We start from the raw sequence: 15,877 nt of genomic DNA on the forward strand, positions 1-15,877 counted from the left end.
TGTAGGTTGGTCATAACTTTCCTTCCAAGGAGTAAGCATCTTTTAATTTCATGGCTGCAAGCACCATCTGCAGTGATTTTGGAGCCCCCCAAAATAAAGTCCGACACTGTTTCCACTGTTTCCCCATCTATTTCCCATGAAGTGATGGGACCAGATGCCATGATCTTAGTTTTCTGGGCACTTAAATAAGCAAATAAAAGGTAATGTAAAGTTTTTTAAATCTGGTAATGTAAAGCAGATGAAAAAGATCTCTTACTTGGTAAAGTGTTTTAACTGTTTCAAACCACTATTTCCATATTCACAGTGCAACAGTAAGGTGTTAAATTCCTGTAATTCGTGAGTCTATGAATCATAATTCTATAAGTCTCCCACAGTTATTAATTCTGGAGGCTTCACTACATCTTTACAACAGTTTCCTTACCTTGTACGTGTAAGAAAACAGGTGTGACCTTCACAAAGGACAGTTCCACTTATGTTAGGACCAAACATCACAGTTTTTAATCAATTAGCTCAAGTAAGGTAATAATCACCCTTATTATGCACTTGTAGTCTGACTTCTCTATGATAATACATTAAAGCACCGATATGCATTGTAAATGCCTTACTGAAGTCCTAATTTCCAACCTCAGAGGATCACATTTTGATGATTCCTGAATTTCTAAACAATAATATGAGCCAAAGCAGTGCCAAGAGGCTTACCAAAAAAAGGAATTATGACCCATATACTTCCATCTATGGCCAAACCACCCTGAACGCGCCTGAACTTGTCTGATCATGTCAGCTAAGCAGGGTCGGGCTTGGTGAGTGATTGGACGGAAGACTCATAATATTGTTATAGGTACCTAGAGTTCCTCTGCTGGTTTTCAAAGCTCTGGCCTAAATAAACAAAGGGAAAATATTAAAGTATTATTTTGAAATTAAATGTTTAACTAGGAATAATTTCCTAATGCACAATTCAAGGAGAGTAACAATGTTAATATTTTAAAAAAAGCTTCTATGTAGAATCAGAGGCTACTGTTCTAGCTATCTTGACTAACAGCCAGGGATACCCTTCCCAGCAAGGGACCCCCTTTCAAAAGTGAGGGAAATATTCTCAGCATCCAGCTTGGCTTCCAGCGTTTCTAACAACATGGGATTAAGTGTTACTACAAATATATAAGCTAAACTGAAATCCCACTTCTGCCGTGCTTTTTCCCCACGGCTTTTCAGGGTGGTTCCCCATCATCCTGTGTGACAGGACTGAGAAACAAGCAAGATGCGATGCAGGAAGATGCGTACCATGCACTGCCAGGGAACTGCACTGATGCTTAGCAGCCCTCAGCTGGGCATCTCTGGTTCTCTCCAAGGACATTGGGAATAAACACCTTTCAAAATAAACATGTCACCACAGCAACATGAGCCAGATGTGTCAGTTCTCATGATGATTTAATCCTCACGATGATACTGAGGGGTAAGGAATGGGATCACTGTTTCACCAGTGACAAATCTGAGATGCCAAGAAGTTCAGTGACTCACTCAAAGTCACACTGCTTCTGAGTGGCAGAGCTAGGATCTGAACCAACAGAACTACAGTGGTGGGAATGAGCGTGGTGTGCACATATGTGCATGCTCCTGTGTACACACACAAGTGTGTGTCTTTATCCGTTCATCTGTTCGTCAAAAAAAACATTTCTCTCTTGCATTCTTTTTGATAAACAGCATTCTGACAGGTGGGAGGTGATATCCCATAGTGGTTTTAATTTGTATTTCTCTGATGACTAGTGACGCTGAGCATATTTTTATGTGCCTGTTGGCCATCTGCATTTCCTTTTTGGAAAAATGTCTTCAGTTTTTCTGCCCAAATGCTATGGGGGATCCTCTTCCTAGTGCAGTGCCCCCAGGCTAGGGGCTCAGACTCTCTCTCCTTTGGGAGAACTATTCTCCAATTATTGGGTCACCCACCCAGGAGATGTGATCTGATTATATTGCAAATCTGTCTCTCCTACTCCTAGTGGCTCCTTTTTTTATATCTTCAGTGGTAGAGGATCTTTTCTGGTGGGTCCCTCTTTCTCATTCATGGTTGTTCTGCAGACAGTTGTGACTTAGGTGTGCCTGTGAGAGGAGGTTAGCTCAGGGTCTTTCTAGTCCACTATCTCGGTTCCTCTCCATTTTGCATTTTATATGACTGCTTTGAGTTGGGCGTGTTTTACCCAATGAAAATGTAAGCTCCGGTAAGGCCTAAATCATGTCTACCCTTATATATCTTCTGTAATTATTTTTCACATAGTATCAAACATTCAACTTATCCATGTAGACATTCATTCCTTCACTGAAAAAACAGTCCCTGAGTGCCTAGAATGCGCCAGACATTGTGACAGGCAGAAGTGCAGAGTGAGAAGCCCTTCACGGGGCATGCTGCAGAGCTAGAAAGTGCCCACTCCAACAAACACATCACTACACACCTCAGGCAGCGTCTTGTAGAAACAGAACCAGGTCTCTAAGGATGTAACTTAGATTGACAGAGACCTCCTGGAGGGCCTGACACTTGAGATGAACTTAAAGGGGGACAAAGAACTAGCCAGGCAAGGAATGAAGGAAGAAACTTCTAGACAGAGGCCGTAAGTGTGGGAAGGCACTCTGTGCTGGTGCGTGGCACAGAGCCTGCGTGTGAGGGGGAGCCAGACAAGGCTGGAGAAGCCAGGGGGAGCCGGATCACACAGGCCGTGCTGAGAGATGAGACTGAACCCAGAGAACAGTGGGAAGTTTCTGCATAAAAGGCTGACAAGCAGTAGGTGTACAATAAACACTGTTCATTAAATCACCAGGATGCATCCTGAGTATTACATAAGCGGGGCTGGGGGGAGCCAAATACTCAGGAGGTGAAACTAGCGCGCACTCAGAGTTCATTTTTGTCTCCATTGTTTGCTATGGAGCTTAGCATACTTATTTTCCCCATGAAAAGACAACAAGGTCAGTCAGACTTTAAGACTCAAAGCTAAAACCCAACACTGACCTTAGGTACAATTTCATGATTTAGTTTTATGATCCCATCCTAATGGGATCCTCTTGTAACATAAATGGCAAACTAAATTAAATGGTCCACCGTTCAGATGTTGTGGTTTATGACATTTCTACTAGGAAATTGAGCTATATTATTAGATCACACGGTTCTTTTCTCTGTACCTGCTTCACAGGACGGAGGGAACCAATGGTTTTCCATCCACTGAATGCTCTCCAATTTGGGATCTCATTAGGCTCGAGTAGGATTTGTCTTCCTAAGAAATTGGGTCCTTCATAAGCTATCCACCTATACGAGAACAGGAAAGAAACAAATGGGATGCTTAAAACAAAGCAATCTCTTATCAAAAATGCCTTTTACTATACCACATAGGGTTCATTCGTTACAATTTCTAGGTTTGTAGACTGTAATTCAGAGAAAAAAATGTTGTGTATTTTCATGTTTATTTCCACTTACTGATTTTATTTGGCAGCGCCCGGTCTTAGCTGCGGCATGCGGGATCTTTAGTTGGGGCACGCAACGCTCAGCTGCAGCACGTGGGATGCAGTTCCCTGAGCAGGGACTGAACCCGCACCCCCTGCATTGGGAGTGCGGGAGTCCTGGCCACTGGACCACCAGGGGAGTCCCAGAAATACACATAAATACACATAAAATGTGTATTTGAGTGGAAAAACCAAGGAGGATGAGGAGAAAGCACACTAGACTGTGGCTCAGAAGATCAGCAGGAACCTGGTTGTCTTCCTTTCAAAACAAGGTTCCCTCCAGCTCTAGAATTCTGTGTTATTTGGATAATACCAGGTTTTCCCCCCTCACATGCTAAGATTCAGACACAGACGATAATCCCTCCCTCATTACCCAGTTAAAAAATACCGGCTTCCTCTCCCGCTCTGGGCTTGCTGCCCCACGCCCTTCAGAGCCTCTCTGCGCGGCTCCAGCAACCCCTGCAGACACACCTCCCACAACGCCTCCCGTGACTACTTAAAATTGTCCACAGAAATCCCGTCGGAACTCTTCAGAGTGGCTCCTTTTGCAAATACTTCTCAGGACCCCAGGGGCCTTCCAACTGGGCAGTGTCCAGGGCTTTGCGGAGTCCGTCTGGAGCCTGGAGACCTACGCCACCGCTCACGGTCATGCCCATTCCTTTCTGCACTGGCCTCGGCCGCTTCTGCACCATGGCATTAGGTGACGGGCAGGCCGGACAACAAACGGAGAAGACCACCCGGCCTCCTCTGTAGAGGTTTGCCGAGCCCGGCCTGAGGTGGTTATCCAGCTGGACACAGTAATGGAAAATAAGCTGGGACCGCCAAGAGAAACTGCACTTCTCAGCAGGACCCCAGGTCAGGGCACACGGTGCTTTCAGAAAGGACGTGTGAAGATGAGGTGGCTTGTTCAGACATAGCTGCAGCTCTCCACAACTGAGATCAGGCTTGGCCAAATTATGCATGGACGAGCGTGACAGACGATCTTCCCTGCACCCCTTCCTGCTAACACAGCCTACACCATCAGACTGGTGCACCGTCAGGACGGTATGGCCATGGGGAGGCTGGGCTGCCTCTCCAGGTCTGCAGACTCTTTAGACAGGCAGGGAAGTCTCAGTTATAAAACCGAGATAAGGTTCTAATCAACTCGACCTCCTTATATATTAATCTAATGAATTTCACAACTGAAAAGCATTGAAGCTTGCCCCCATTACCACCACAGATCAGAGATGTGGGATAATATGAGGATTAAACAGGACAAAACAAAACCTCTCACTGAGGGCAGCTGGTTGTGCATGAAGTGGTATTCTGGGAGCCATTTGTAGCCTAGGAAAACCTTCAGACAGCCTTGCCTCTGCCATCCCGTGTACTAATTCTCTCGCAAAGAATCCAGAACCATAAGGGGAAGTACATAATAAACTGAAGAGAAGAAATAAGAATGTTAAAATGGCACCAGCTTTCTACAAAAGAGTGAAAAATGTTCATGAGAAATTTCTAGCTGTGAGCTAGTAATGAGAAGTTCCACCTAGAAATGTAAAGAAAAGAAATATATAAAAATGCGGTGCAAGTTCTACATGATAGGGATGTAAAATTCAGCTCAGAGTTCCAGTCAGTAACGTACTGGAATACAATAGGGATTTTTATGCTTCAAGAGAATAAACCAATTTATGTTTAATAAACACCAAACTGTGGGAAATACCTTGCAGAAGAAAATTTAAACTGCTGCACATGTGAATGATACAGAAACTAATTGTAACTGTTAAACTTCATTTTCAAATCAGTTTATAGTCTCGGCTTTCTCTTTCATTATCCCCAGACAGTTTAACAAGGAGAGTTGATTGTCACACAATTTCAAAGTCATAAGACACACACACAGCATCCTTATATTAATTATGGAGAGCAATGTGTGTTCTGTTGGATGACTTTTGGTACCAAAACACCAAAGATGTGGGGAGGGGCAGGCTAGGCTGACAGCCACTCTCAGAAATGGCCCGAGATGAAGATTTTCTAGGAAGCGTGAGAGCTTCAAGGCCCCTCACTTTCAGGCCACTTACCATTTCTGTCCTGAATAAATATGCAAGCTCATGCCTAATTTATGTACCCATCGTTTTTCATTTCTTTTCTTAGAGTCATCTTGCCAGACTGTAAAAGTGCAGGCTCCACATGACCTGCACCCACCCTGCCCAACATCCTGCATAAGCGGCAACACTGGTAGACAGGCTGCTGACCCTGGCTGGGTCAGCCAGGACACCGAGCATGAAAATAAGTGCCCGAGAACAAAACAGCTCTAGCATAAACAAGACATCAAATCAAAACACTAAAAAGCCCTATTAGTTTTAGTCACTTGTCTTAAGCAGGTAATGGTCTCTCATCTAGTCAAGGTCACTGATTTAATTAGGTTCCCTCTGAAAGGAAAGAGGGCTCCAATTGTGACAGTCATCTGGTCTACCCACTCTAGGACCCATGATCTGAACGCATGGCAGTCCTTCCCCAAGACCACTGCCTGCTACTACATACTGGACACAGTCCACAGTCTTATTTGAGAGAAACTGCTGTTATTACATGGAGACAGAAAAGAAGTAAGCGTACCATCACACCAAGTAAGAGAGGCAGCGGGGAAGAGAAAGCCCCCGAGCAGCGCTGACCTGCCACGTGACGGAAGCGGGCCAGGCCCTCGCCCCATACTCACAGTCCACTTTTCACCCACACGGACTGGGTGTAGAAGTGCAGGTCCTTGTTCAGAACAGAGTTCACAGCCTCTTCTAGATGTAACTCTCTCCCCTCACAGTGTTCCAGGGCAAAAAGGCTAAGGAAGGGTTCTTCAAAAACCTAAGAGCAGAGAAAAGAGAAAGCATCACCAGAGGGTGGCCACACCTCGGTGACGTCCCGGTCACAGCGCAGGGTGTCCTGGATGCCCTGCTTCTCAAACGCACATAGGTGATGGCTGCACCTGCTAATGATGCCATTGCCAAAGCTGCAGTGGTGAGACTATATTCCATTGACAATGCTTATTCAGTTCTTTTGTAAATTAAAACTGAAATTTTAGAAAAGCAGTCAATCTCACAATAAAAACAGAGACCTTTTCCAGTCACATATTAAGGTCTGATTGTGCTATAAAACAGACCACGTTTTTGGTCCTGCCAGTACTTTTAGCTGATCACAGAATAAACACAGAATGGAACAGCACCCCCACTTCCCAGGAGGTCACAGGAGTAATCACTGAGGATATACGACTTTATGCTCCAGGCTCTTAAAAGTATTCCTCGGAGGGAGGAGAAGGTATTTTTAATTTAACAATAATAACACCAAAAAGCCACGGTGCACAGGGGTGGGAGTGATTTAGACATAAAAAGTACTTATTTCCCCCAACCCCTCATGTCAGACAAGAACAGAATCAGTTTTTGCTCTTTTTCATTCATTTGTGTATACAAGATAACCATGCTAGGAGACTTTTGTGGGATGAGAAATCAAAACAAGTCAACATCCCTATATCTGAGGCATTACTAACTAGTAGCTAAACTAGGAGAACTGCACAGACATCGTAAAGTAATCCAGGGAAGGAAAAGGTACACCCTGTGAAAATACCCAGTGGAAGCCCAAATTCTTTTTAGCAGAAGGCTGTAGGAATCAGGGAGGCTTCACAAACATGGTGGTGACTGAGTTCAGTCTCCAAAGATGCCTGTGACCTGCAGAGGGAAGGTGCTCTGTGCAAAGAAGGGAACAGAAATGCATGAGCTCTGGTAGCGACCACGGCAAGGAAACCGATGTAGCCAGAAGACAGAGTCCGGCAGGAAACAGCGCCAAGTGCATCCGCTGGTTGCCACTGTGTATCAGCTGCCTGCTTCTCCTTGACCCTGACGGAGCAGGCGGATCTACCGCCAGCTGGGAGTCCTGGAAGGCGTGTGGGCAGAGGAGGAGGAATGGGCCGAGCCAACTGTAAGCTGGTACATGAGAAATAATACAATAGGCAGGAACTGGCTGTTCAGACAACAGTACATGGACAGTCCAGCAACGGACTCTCACTGTACCTGCTTAAGACCGAAACGGCTTACGCAAGTGTTATTCCTGGCAGCCAGTTAGGAATAGCAAAGATGGAGAATGACCAAAAGCCCATCATGAGGGCATGGGTTATGTCTGCTGCATTCATGAAGGAATTCTATCCAACTGTACAAAAGAGTGAGGAGACTGTTACTAAAGATCTCTGAGATATGTTCATTAGCAGCAAATACAAAGCGAAGAGTAATGCAGAAGAGCAGACTTTTTATGCTACAGTTTGTATGCAGAAGGGAAAATTTACGTACACAAATGTGTAATACGTGCTCTATAGACATGAAAATTTTTCTTAAAAATATCAAGTATAAGGCACCTCTACCGCTAATGTGTCAGGAAACTAGGATCTAAGAAGATAAATGGAGGAGTGGGAGTAAAGTTCTTCACTGCAGGCCTTTGGTCCTTTTTGATTTTTGAACTATGGAAATATTTATTCAAAACTTAAATTGGTAATTATTATGCATATGTTTGCACAGAAATGTAGTTTATGTGTATTTTTCTTTAAATTGATTTCAGGAAACTTATCTGGCAACAAAATGAGTGAAGAAAATATAGTATAAGTATCAGGACATAGGAAGAATCTTCTAGAACAAAGAAAAAGAGGCTGACCTAAAAATAGGAGGGGGGGTGTGGAAGGTCAGGATTGGTGAAGAAGGGGTGGCCAGAAAAACTACCACAGTGATAAAAGGGTAAGACAAACAGATGAATGATAGAGAGAGAGAGAAACATGTGAGAGCGTGGCTGGGGGCATGCTCAACCCTTAAACCATGAGGGCTGGAACTGCATGGGTCCACTTAGACAAGGGTTTTTTGCAATAAATATGTACTACACGACCTGAGGTTGGGTGAATCTTTGGATGTGGAAACACAGAGATGGAGGAGCCAACAGTAAAGTCATATGCCAACTTTCAACTGTGCAGAGAGTCAGCACCCTTAACCCCTGTATTGTTCAGGAGTCAACTCCTGGACTTCCCTGGTGGCACAGTGGATAAGAACCTGCCTGCCAGTGTAGGCGACATGGGTTCAATCCCTGGTCCAGGAAGATCCCACTTGCTGTGGAGTAACCAAGCCTGATCGCCACAACTACCGAGTCTGCACTCTAGAATCTGAACTCTGCAACAAGAGAAGCCGCGCAATGAGAGCCCGGGCACCACAACTAGAGAAAGCCTGTGTGCAGCAGTGAAGCCCCCGGTGCAACCAAAACAAGTAACAGTTTTTAAAGAGTCAACTGCAATTTGTCACATATGAGAAACTCTGGAGGACAAACACGCCCAGCAGCTAAGAAGTCTTCCTGAGAACCAGAGGTTTTACTGTTGAGACAGAGGCAGGGTAAGCCCGAACGGTGCCCAGTGAACACGTGGCCTCTGACCTGGAGGTCAGGGAGAGCATCGGATGCAGGCATGATCATCTGGGAGCTCCCGCGGGAAAGGGCATGGAGACAGAGGGGAACAGAGCCGCGCTGACATGCGACGCCGGCGGGAGCTGACGAGAGGCGGGCCTGGGCGGGGGCAGGGTAAAGAACCCGGAGAGGAGCCAGAGGGCACGTGCCGCAGAAGTCAAGGGGAGGGAAAATCACAGGAGGGACTGGCCTCGGGTCAAACCCTCCCGATGTGCAGGAAGAGGGTGACTGTGACGAGGCAGCCTGGGTTCGGCAATCGGGGCAGATGATGACCAACGCGAGAGCTCAGCGAGCCATCCGCCAGAGGTGAGGGCTGGGATCCAGGCTGTCAGGGCCCAGGAATAACTAGGGGAGACTGGAGGTGAGGCGCACGGGCTACATTTAGAAAGAGCAGGAGGGGCCGGGCCGCGGCCTCTGTGGCAACTGCGGTACGGGGGAAGGCGGCAGCGTCAACAGGAAGAATCTGGATGAGGCAAGGCTAGAGCGGTGGGCTCCAAGGAAGGAGGTGAGGTCCGACAACCCCCAGTTCAGAACCTCGGACTGGAATCACTCTATGAGGGAAAGGATCACTTTGAAAAGGAGGAACTATGCTGCCTCTGAAATAGAAGGAAAGATGAAGGATGCTGAGAAATTTCCAGGTTTTTAAAATTGGTCAAGACTGAATGACTAAACACAGCACAAAGATGTAAATAATTTTTTCTGTATGTTACGTGGCAAAGGGTGCCCGAGGATCACGGAAGGCGTGCTGCATCATCCAGGAGAGCTTCCTGCAGGGACAGATACGCGGAATACCCACCTCTTCCGTGTGGCAGCTTCCAGCCACCTGTGGCCACTGCGCATCGGAAATGTGGCTCCTGTGACCAAAGGACTGAATCTGTTTTATTTAACTAAGAAACTACATGTGATTACTACTATGGTATTGGAGAGTAGAGATGCAGGGGTTTGAATATGCTTTGAAAAGAAGGCAAGCATCACCATGTGCAGTGAGACAGTAAGCTAAGTGTGAAAAAGCTGCCCAGGAAGCACTGATTTTTCCTTCAGTGAACAACATAAACTGGGTCAGGAATGGACAGTCATCTCGAGTCACTGAGTTCCTCAGTGACTGCACATGTGATCAGGCTTCTCCTCTATCTGCAAAATAGACATTGGAAGCATCTCAACAATTTAAAGAAGAAATGTCCTTACAGGAGGGAGAGTCCAGAATAGCAGGTTAGAAATGCAGCCAATAGCGGGCGCTAAGTTAGTCACTGAAACTGGTGACCGAAATCAAATGGACAATCAAAATCCACAGATAAGACCCTGACTTCATTGCTGCTTCATTCCCAACATCTTCGCCCTCAAGCTCATAAAAAAGCATTTCCGCTTCCCTCTACTTGTTGAGTTACTAATCAGTAAGGAAGGGCAGACAGGCAAGGAGCTTGGCGGACTCATGGCCCGCCACCTGGCAACACTCTACCTAAGTAAAGAGTTTGCTGTGGCGAGAGCAACAGACCCTTACATTAGAAGCATCGCTTATGTGAGGATATAATTTAAATGCTAAAAGTGATATTTTAAGAAAATAGGTCCTGCATATTTACATTTGTTTTCTTCCTTTTAGGGAATGTCCATAAAAACGTTTTTAAAAGGCTGTCATTATCATTCAAACTGCATCAAATTCACTCTCCAGTTCAAAGGCAATCCAGGAATTCTATACCTAGAAATTTGCCTTAAGATAACAGTGCAATGATGCCAAAAGCAGACTTACTGGAAAAGACCCTGATGCTGGGAAAGATTGAAGGCAAAAGGAGAAGGGGGCAACAGAGGAAGAGATGGTTAGATAGCATCACTGACTCTGGACATGAATCTGAGCAAACTCGGGGAGATAGTGAAGGACAGGGGACCCTGGCATGCTGCTGACCATGAGGTGGCAGAGAGTCAGACACAACTTAGCAACTGAACAACAACGAACAATGGAAAATTTGATGGAGGGGATCTCAAAAATTGTTTTAAGAATTTTGGGGAAAATAAGTGCAGAAAATGACAGAGGAGGGTATTTGTATCAATTTACTTAACTCAGTAAGGATCCTCTAAGAGACCCACTACATAAATGGGTGAAGAACACAAACCAACAGCATTAGCCAAGCATGAAACATGACTAACCAACATGGACAAATGTCCCTCTTCTCCATTAACAACAACAGGATATCATCATGCCGTCCCATTTATCAAACTTTTCCTCTGAGAACATCTATTGTTTCTAAGTTTAAAGTCATGCCCTCTTTAGAGGTCTGATATATATCTACTCTGTCTGTGTTGTGTGTTAAGTCGCTTCGGTCATGTCTGACTCTTTGCGACCCTACGGACTGTAACCCACAAGGCTCCTCTGTCCATGGAATTCTCCACACAAGAATACTGGAGTGGGTTGCCATTTCCTCCTCCAGCGGATCTTCCCAACCTAGGGATCGAATCCGCGTCACTTACGTCTCCTGCATTGCCAGGGGGGTTCTTTACCACTAGTGCCACCTGGGAAGCCCAAGTCCAACTCACTCTTTAAACTACTTTTATTTATACTAGTCTTAATTTATACATGAATACAGTTGATCTTTGAACAATATACATTTGAATCATGCAGATTCACTTGCATGTGGATTTTTTTTCAGTAACTATTTTCATTTTACAGTTCTTTAAATTACTCAAGTGTGGGGGAAAGTTTGTGTCCATTAGAGGTCACAATGTATGGAATTGGAAGACGTGGGTTTGAGTCCTGATTCTACCCAAAACTGTTTCATCTTCCTGCCCTTGGATGAAACAATTATCAAGTCCTTTGTTTTGAGGCAGAAATAGTCAAACGCAGATTTTCCACCACTTACAGGGGGTGGGGTGGGGGAGGTGGGCATCTCTAACCCCCTGGATTGTTCAAGGGTCAACTGTACTTAAATTTATAAATGTACTTAAAGGTTAGGGAGATGAGGAAGGCAATTATTCAGAAGTAGAAAGCACTGAAAAGAAACAGAAATAACTATTTTAAAATCTTATTTTCCTGATACACTTTCCAAACATGAAAATAGGAAGAATATATAGATATAGATATAGATATATACACACATACACACACTACTAATAGTCTTTAAAACTGATGATGAGAGAGCAATCTGACCTTTCCAAGGAAACCACCAGAATTTAACTACAATTTGATCTCTACAAATGTCTTGGCTTCAGTCCATGCTAACTTAGAAGACAGCCAACCATTTGGGGCCAAACACTCTTCTTAGGTGTCAGCAGGAACAGAACAGGCCATTCCCGCCGGGTCAAGTCTAAGTCATGCAATGAGGATAGAGTTTCTAAAAGGAGGAATGTGGATAAGAAAGAAAAAGAGTATTTAAACTGCATTAAAAAAAAAACAACTCATCAGTCTATCAACTAAATATTTAAATAACAATAGTAATAATTAACATGTGACAGTATGTGCTGGGCATCATAACACACATATAGACACACCCACACACATGAACTACAGATAAATGTTTGTAAATGATGGATTTAGAGGTGTATATATATATTTTCTAAGTTGTTTTTTTAACCTAATTTATTTGGCAACAAAATCTCTGAATGAGCAGGAGACTATTTATAATATTTATCCAATTTGTGGAGCTATGATTGTATTTTGCTACAGAAATAGAAATATGTTTAATTATGGGGTACTGCCCAGAATATTTGTGGGGATACATGCTATCTATGAACCAATGAATCATATTATTGTTTAAAATGTGAAAAATTCCAAATCCCAAAATACATTCATGTTAGGAACTGCAAAACCATATTCACTCCTTTAATCCATGCAACTTTCCTTTGACATGGATACCATTATTATCCGTGCTTTGCAGATGAAGAATTAAGGCAAGGTCACACACAGGAAGTAAAAGAACTAGAAACTAGACAGAATGGCTTCAGAGGCTGTGTTCTTAACCCCTTCACTACAGTTCTAAAATGTTCTCAGTAATTTCATCATGTAGATTATTTTTGATTGGCAGGTGTGATACTATCTGAAGCAGATGACTTCATCTTGCTCGGCTGGGCAATGTCTATGACCCCCATTCTTACCTATCTCAGCAACTTAACAGGTGTGTCCACCAGTTGGGACTTCCCTGATGGTCCAGTGGTTAAGAATCTACCTGACAAACCAGGGGATGCGGGTTCAATCCCTGGTCAGGGAACTAAGATCCCACACTCCGGGGAGCAACTAAGCCCGCACACCCCATCTATTGAGCCCGTGAGCTCCAGAGCTCGTGTGCCACCACTAGGGAGCCTGTGTTCCACAGCTACCGAGGCCTGTGAGCTCTGGAACCAACACACCTCGACCATTGAGCCCACGTCACAACTAGAGAGTCCACGTGCCACAACGAAAGATCCCGCGTGATGCAAGGAAGGGCTCATGTGCCATGACCCATGGTAGCCAAATACATACATAAATAGTAAATAAATAAACGTGAAGCTTGGAGGCCCTGTGTACAAGTACTCTGCTAGAAGGATTACATTTATATCAGCACAACTTCTATATATATTGGATAAAATGTTTAAATCTAACTACTAAGCTTCGATATTTTTCAAAACTATACAGACTCGAGTATGAGCTCAAACAAACAATGGGGATAAATTAATCTCCCTAGTCATCAATTGCACAAGTTTTCAAGGTGGTAAAGAGAACAATGTACTTTATATATTTTTTTCATTCACTTTTTATCCATAAAGAAAGTCTTTGAGGTAAAACGAAGTCTGTCAAATGGTCTTTTCCTAACTTTAAAGACAAAGCAATTTAAATTGTATTGGTTAGCTCAGTGTCAATATGGAGCCAAGGCTGTAATCTTTCACCCCAGAGAGTATATAAACTGTAACTTGAAAGCACATGATTAAAAGGTTTTTTGAAATAAGCATATGTGGGGGTTAGAAGTATGGTTTGTGTAATTACACAGAATATCTCTAGTTAGAGCCTGTGTAAGACTATGGGGGGAGCACAGGTAGGACAATGGGCAGAGAGAGAGAGAGACAGAGAGAGAGAGAGACCTGACAAAAATATAACAAATGGGAATGTCCTGTTCAAAGATCACATTTACTGGACAAGGAGGTCATCCCGGGAGTGAGAACGTGGGACTTTGTCTATTTTGTTCACCATTCCCATTTTTTATTAGGGGCTGGTACCTGGCAGCTACTCAAAAAATATCTTGTGAAAAAGTCTGACTTAGTGTCTTAAGGACTAAATAAAGTTGCCTTATTCCAATTTAAAAAAAAAAAAGAAAATTACTTGGACAGTTTATGGACTTGTTAATACTAAAAACAAAGCACCTGATAAAATCTTGTCTTATTTCTCATTGTTTAGAAGGAAGAAAGACATTATTCAATTTAGCAAACATTTCTGAACTCCGGTTGCATGCCAGATAGCTTGCCAAGTGCCTGGGATGCTTCACCAAGTTCAGTTTCTGAGCTGGAAGGAAGCTCTTGTGCTCTGATCTCCAGCAGGAAGTATCCAGAACTTCCTTTCACGGGCTAAAAAGCCCTTCACATTCTCATCTCCAGAGGTCTCTGCAGCCTCGTCTGCCAGAATCCCAGTTAGCATCATCTCTCCTGCGTTTTGGCATCTCACATCTTATCTGCCTTAACCAGATCTTCACTCTTACAGGTATCTTCAGTTGCCAAGTCCAGGGAAATTCTTCTGTCCCATCACCTGTCTCTCCCTATCGATTATCTTCCCCTCTCTGACATTTCCGCCTTTCACTTTATCCTGGCTCTTTTCCTTTGGACGATAAACATGCTCACTTATTTACATACCAAAAAAAAAATCAAAACAACCCCAAAACAAAAAACCCATACAGACTTGTACACTGGTACTGTAGAGTTAAGTATCAAATCACTGCCTGTATGGGAAAGGTGCTGACATTACCTCAGGATTATGTTAATTAAATATAACATGCTATTTTATTTTAAAAATATCTACCCGACAATATTGCTTCACCCTAATCTTTGCCAAATGAACCACGGCTAAAAAACCAAGAACAACGGGACTGAATTCAAGGACAGTGTGCTGTCTGCACGGTGTATGACCATACATATAATGTACACCTCAAATATCATTCCAATCCAGAGAAATACCAAACAGTGTGCTGGCAAAAAGGCATTTTTCATCATCTGCAGTGATGAAAATTTAACAGAAGGCTCCTACATCTCTAATTAGCCTCTAATCCAAAACCTTCTAAGTTTGGTCTGTGTGAAACAAAATCATATAAATACCTCATTCTATCAAATTTTGATGTTGCACAACAAATATTAATTCTTGTCTATGAGCTATTATATTATAGTACTATTGAGTGCTTTCATGTGCTAAAGGCTTCACATGCACTAGCTCCTTTAATCCTCATTTTATTAGACAAGAAAGTTGAGGCTCAGGGCGGTCAGAAACATGCCCAGGGTCACTCAGCTAACAAGCAATGGTCTGTCAGATTCCCAAACCAAACTCTTCTCCAGTGGACCAAAATCCACCTCATCAAAGCCTCTTTCGTTTGGCTTAGAAAATCAGTTTCATCACAAGCCCACCTTTCTAACTGGTCTTCCCCCTTTACAAAAAAAATACTATATTTCAAAAAGAATAAATAATATTTAGATGACCATGTATCTAACACCCAGAAATAAAACATTTTATTATATTTATATCAAACTGTATAAACAAGAAAAACACTCCCTAGAGGTAACCACTGTGCTGAAGTTGTCAATCTTTCTAGCTCTTATACATCCTCTGTTTTTCTATCTTATATAAATGCATCTTACTGTAACATCCATAGTAACACATGAACCTCACCTACTGTACTATATTTCTTTATATACTTTTGCCTTAGTTTGTTTCATCCATCAATATTGCAACAAACATCCTTATTTTTCCCTCATCCCAATCACTTCTTCTTCCAGTAGTCTTGTGTACATAATC

General features: G+C 43.4%; 1 protein-coding gene across 1 annotated transcript in view; it reads right to left on the reverse strand.

The window, feature by feature from the left end:
- CRYBG3 (crystallin beta-gamma domain containing 3) overlaps window positions 1–15,877 on the reverse strand; it is a 123,065-nt gene that overhangs the window by 6,520 nt on the left and 100,668 nt on the right. Inside the window, exons 18-19 of the mRNA XM_070455023.1 lie at window positions 6,167–6,306; window positions 3,163–3,286 (exon numbers count right to left, since the gene is read on the reverse strand). Coding sequence (XP_070311124.1) covers window positions 3,163–3,286; window positions 6,167–6,306 — 264 coding nt within the window. The remainder of the gene's footprint in view (window positions 1–3,162; window positions 3,287–6,166; window positions 6,307–15,877) is intronic.

This window comes from Odocoileus virginianus, chromosome 25 (genome assembly GCF_023699985.2).
Source record: "Odocoileus virginianus isolate 20LAN1187 ecotype Illinois chromosome 25, Ovbor_1.2, whole genome shotgun sequence".
Taxonomy (NCBI): Eukaryota; Metazoa; Chordata; class Mammalia; order Artiodactyla; family Cervidae; genus Odocoileus; species Odocoileus virginianus.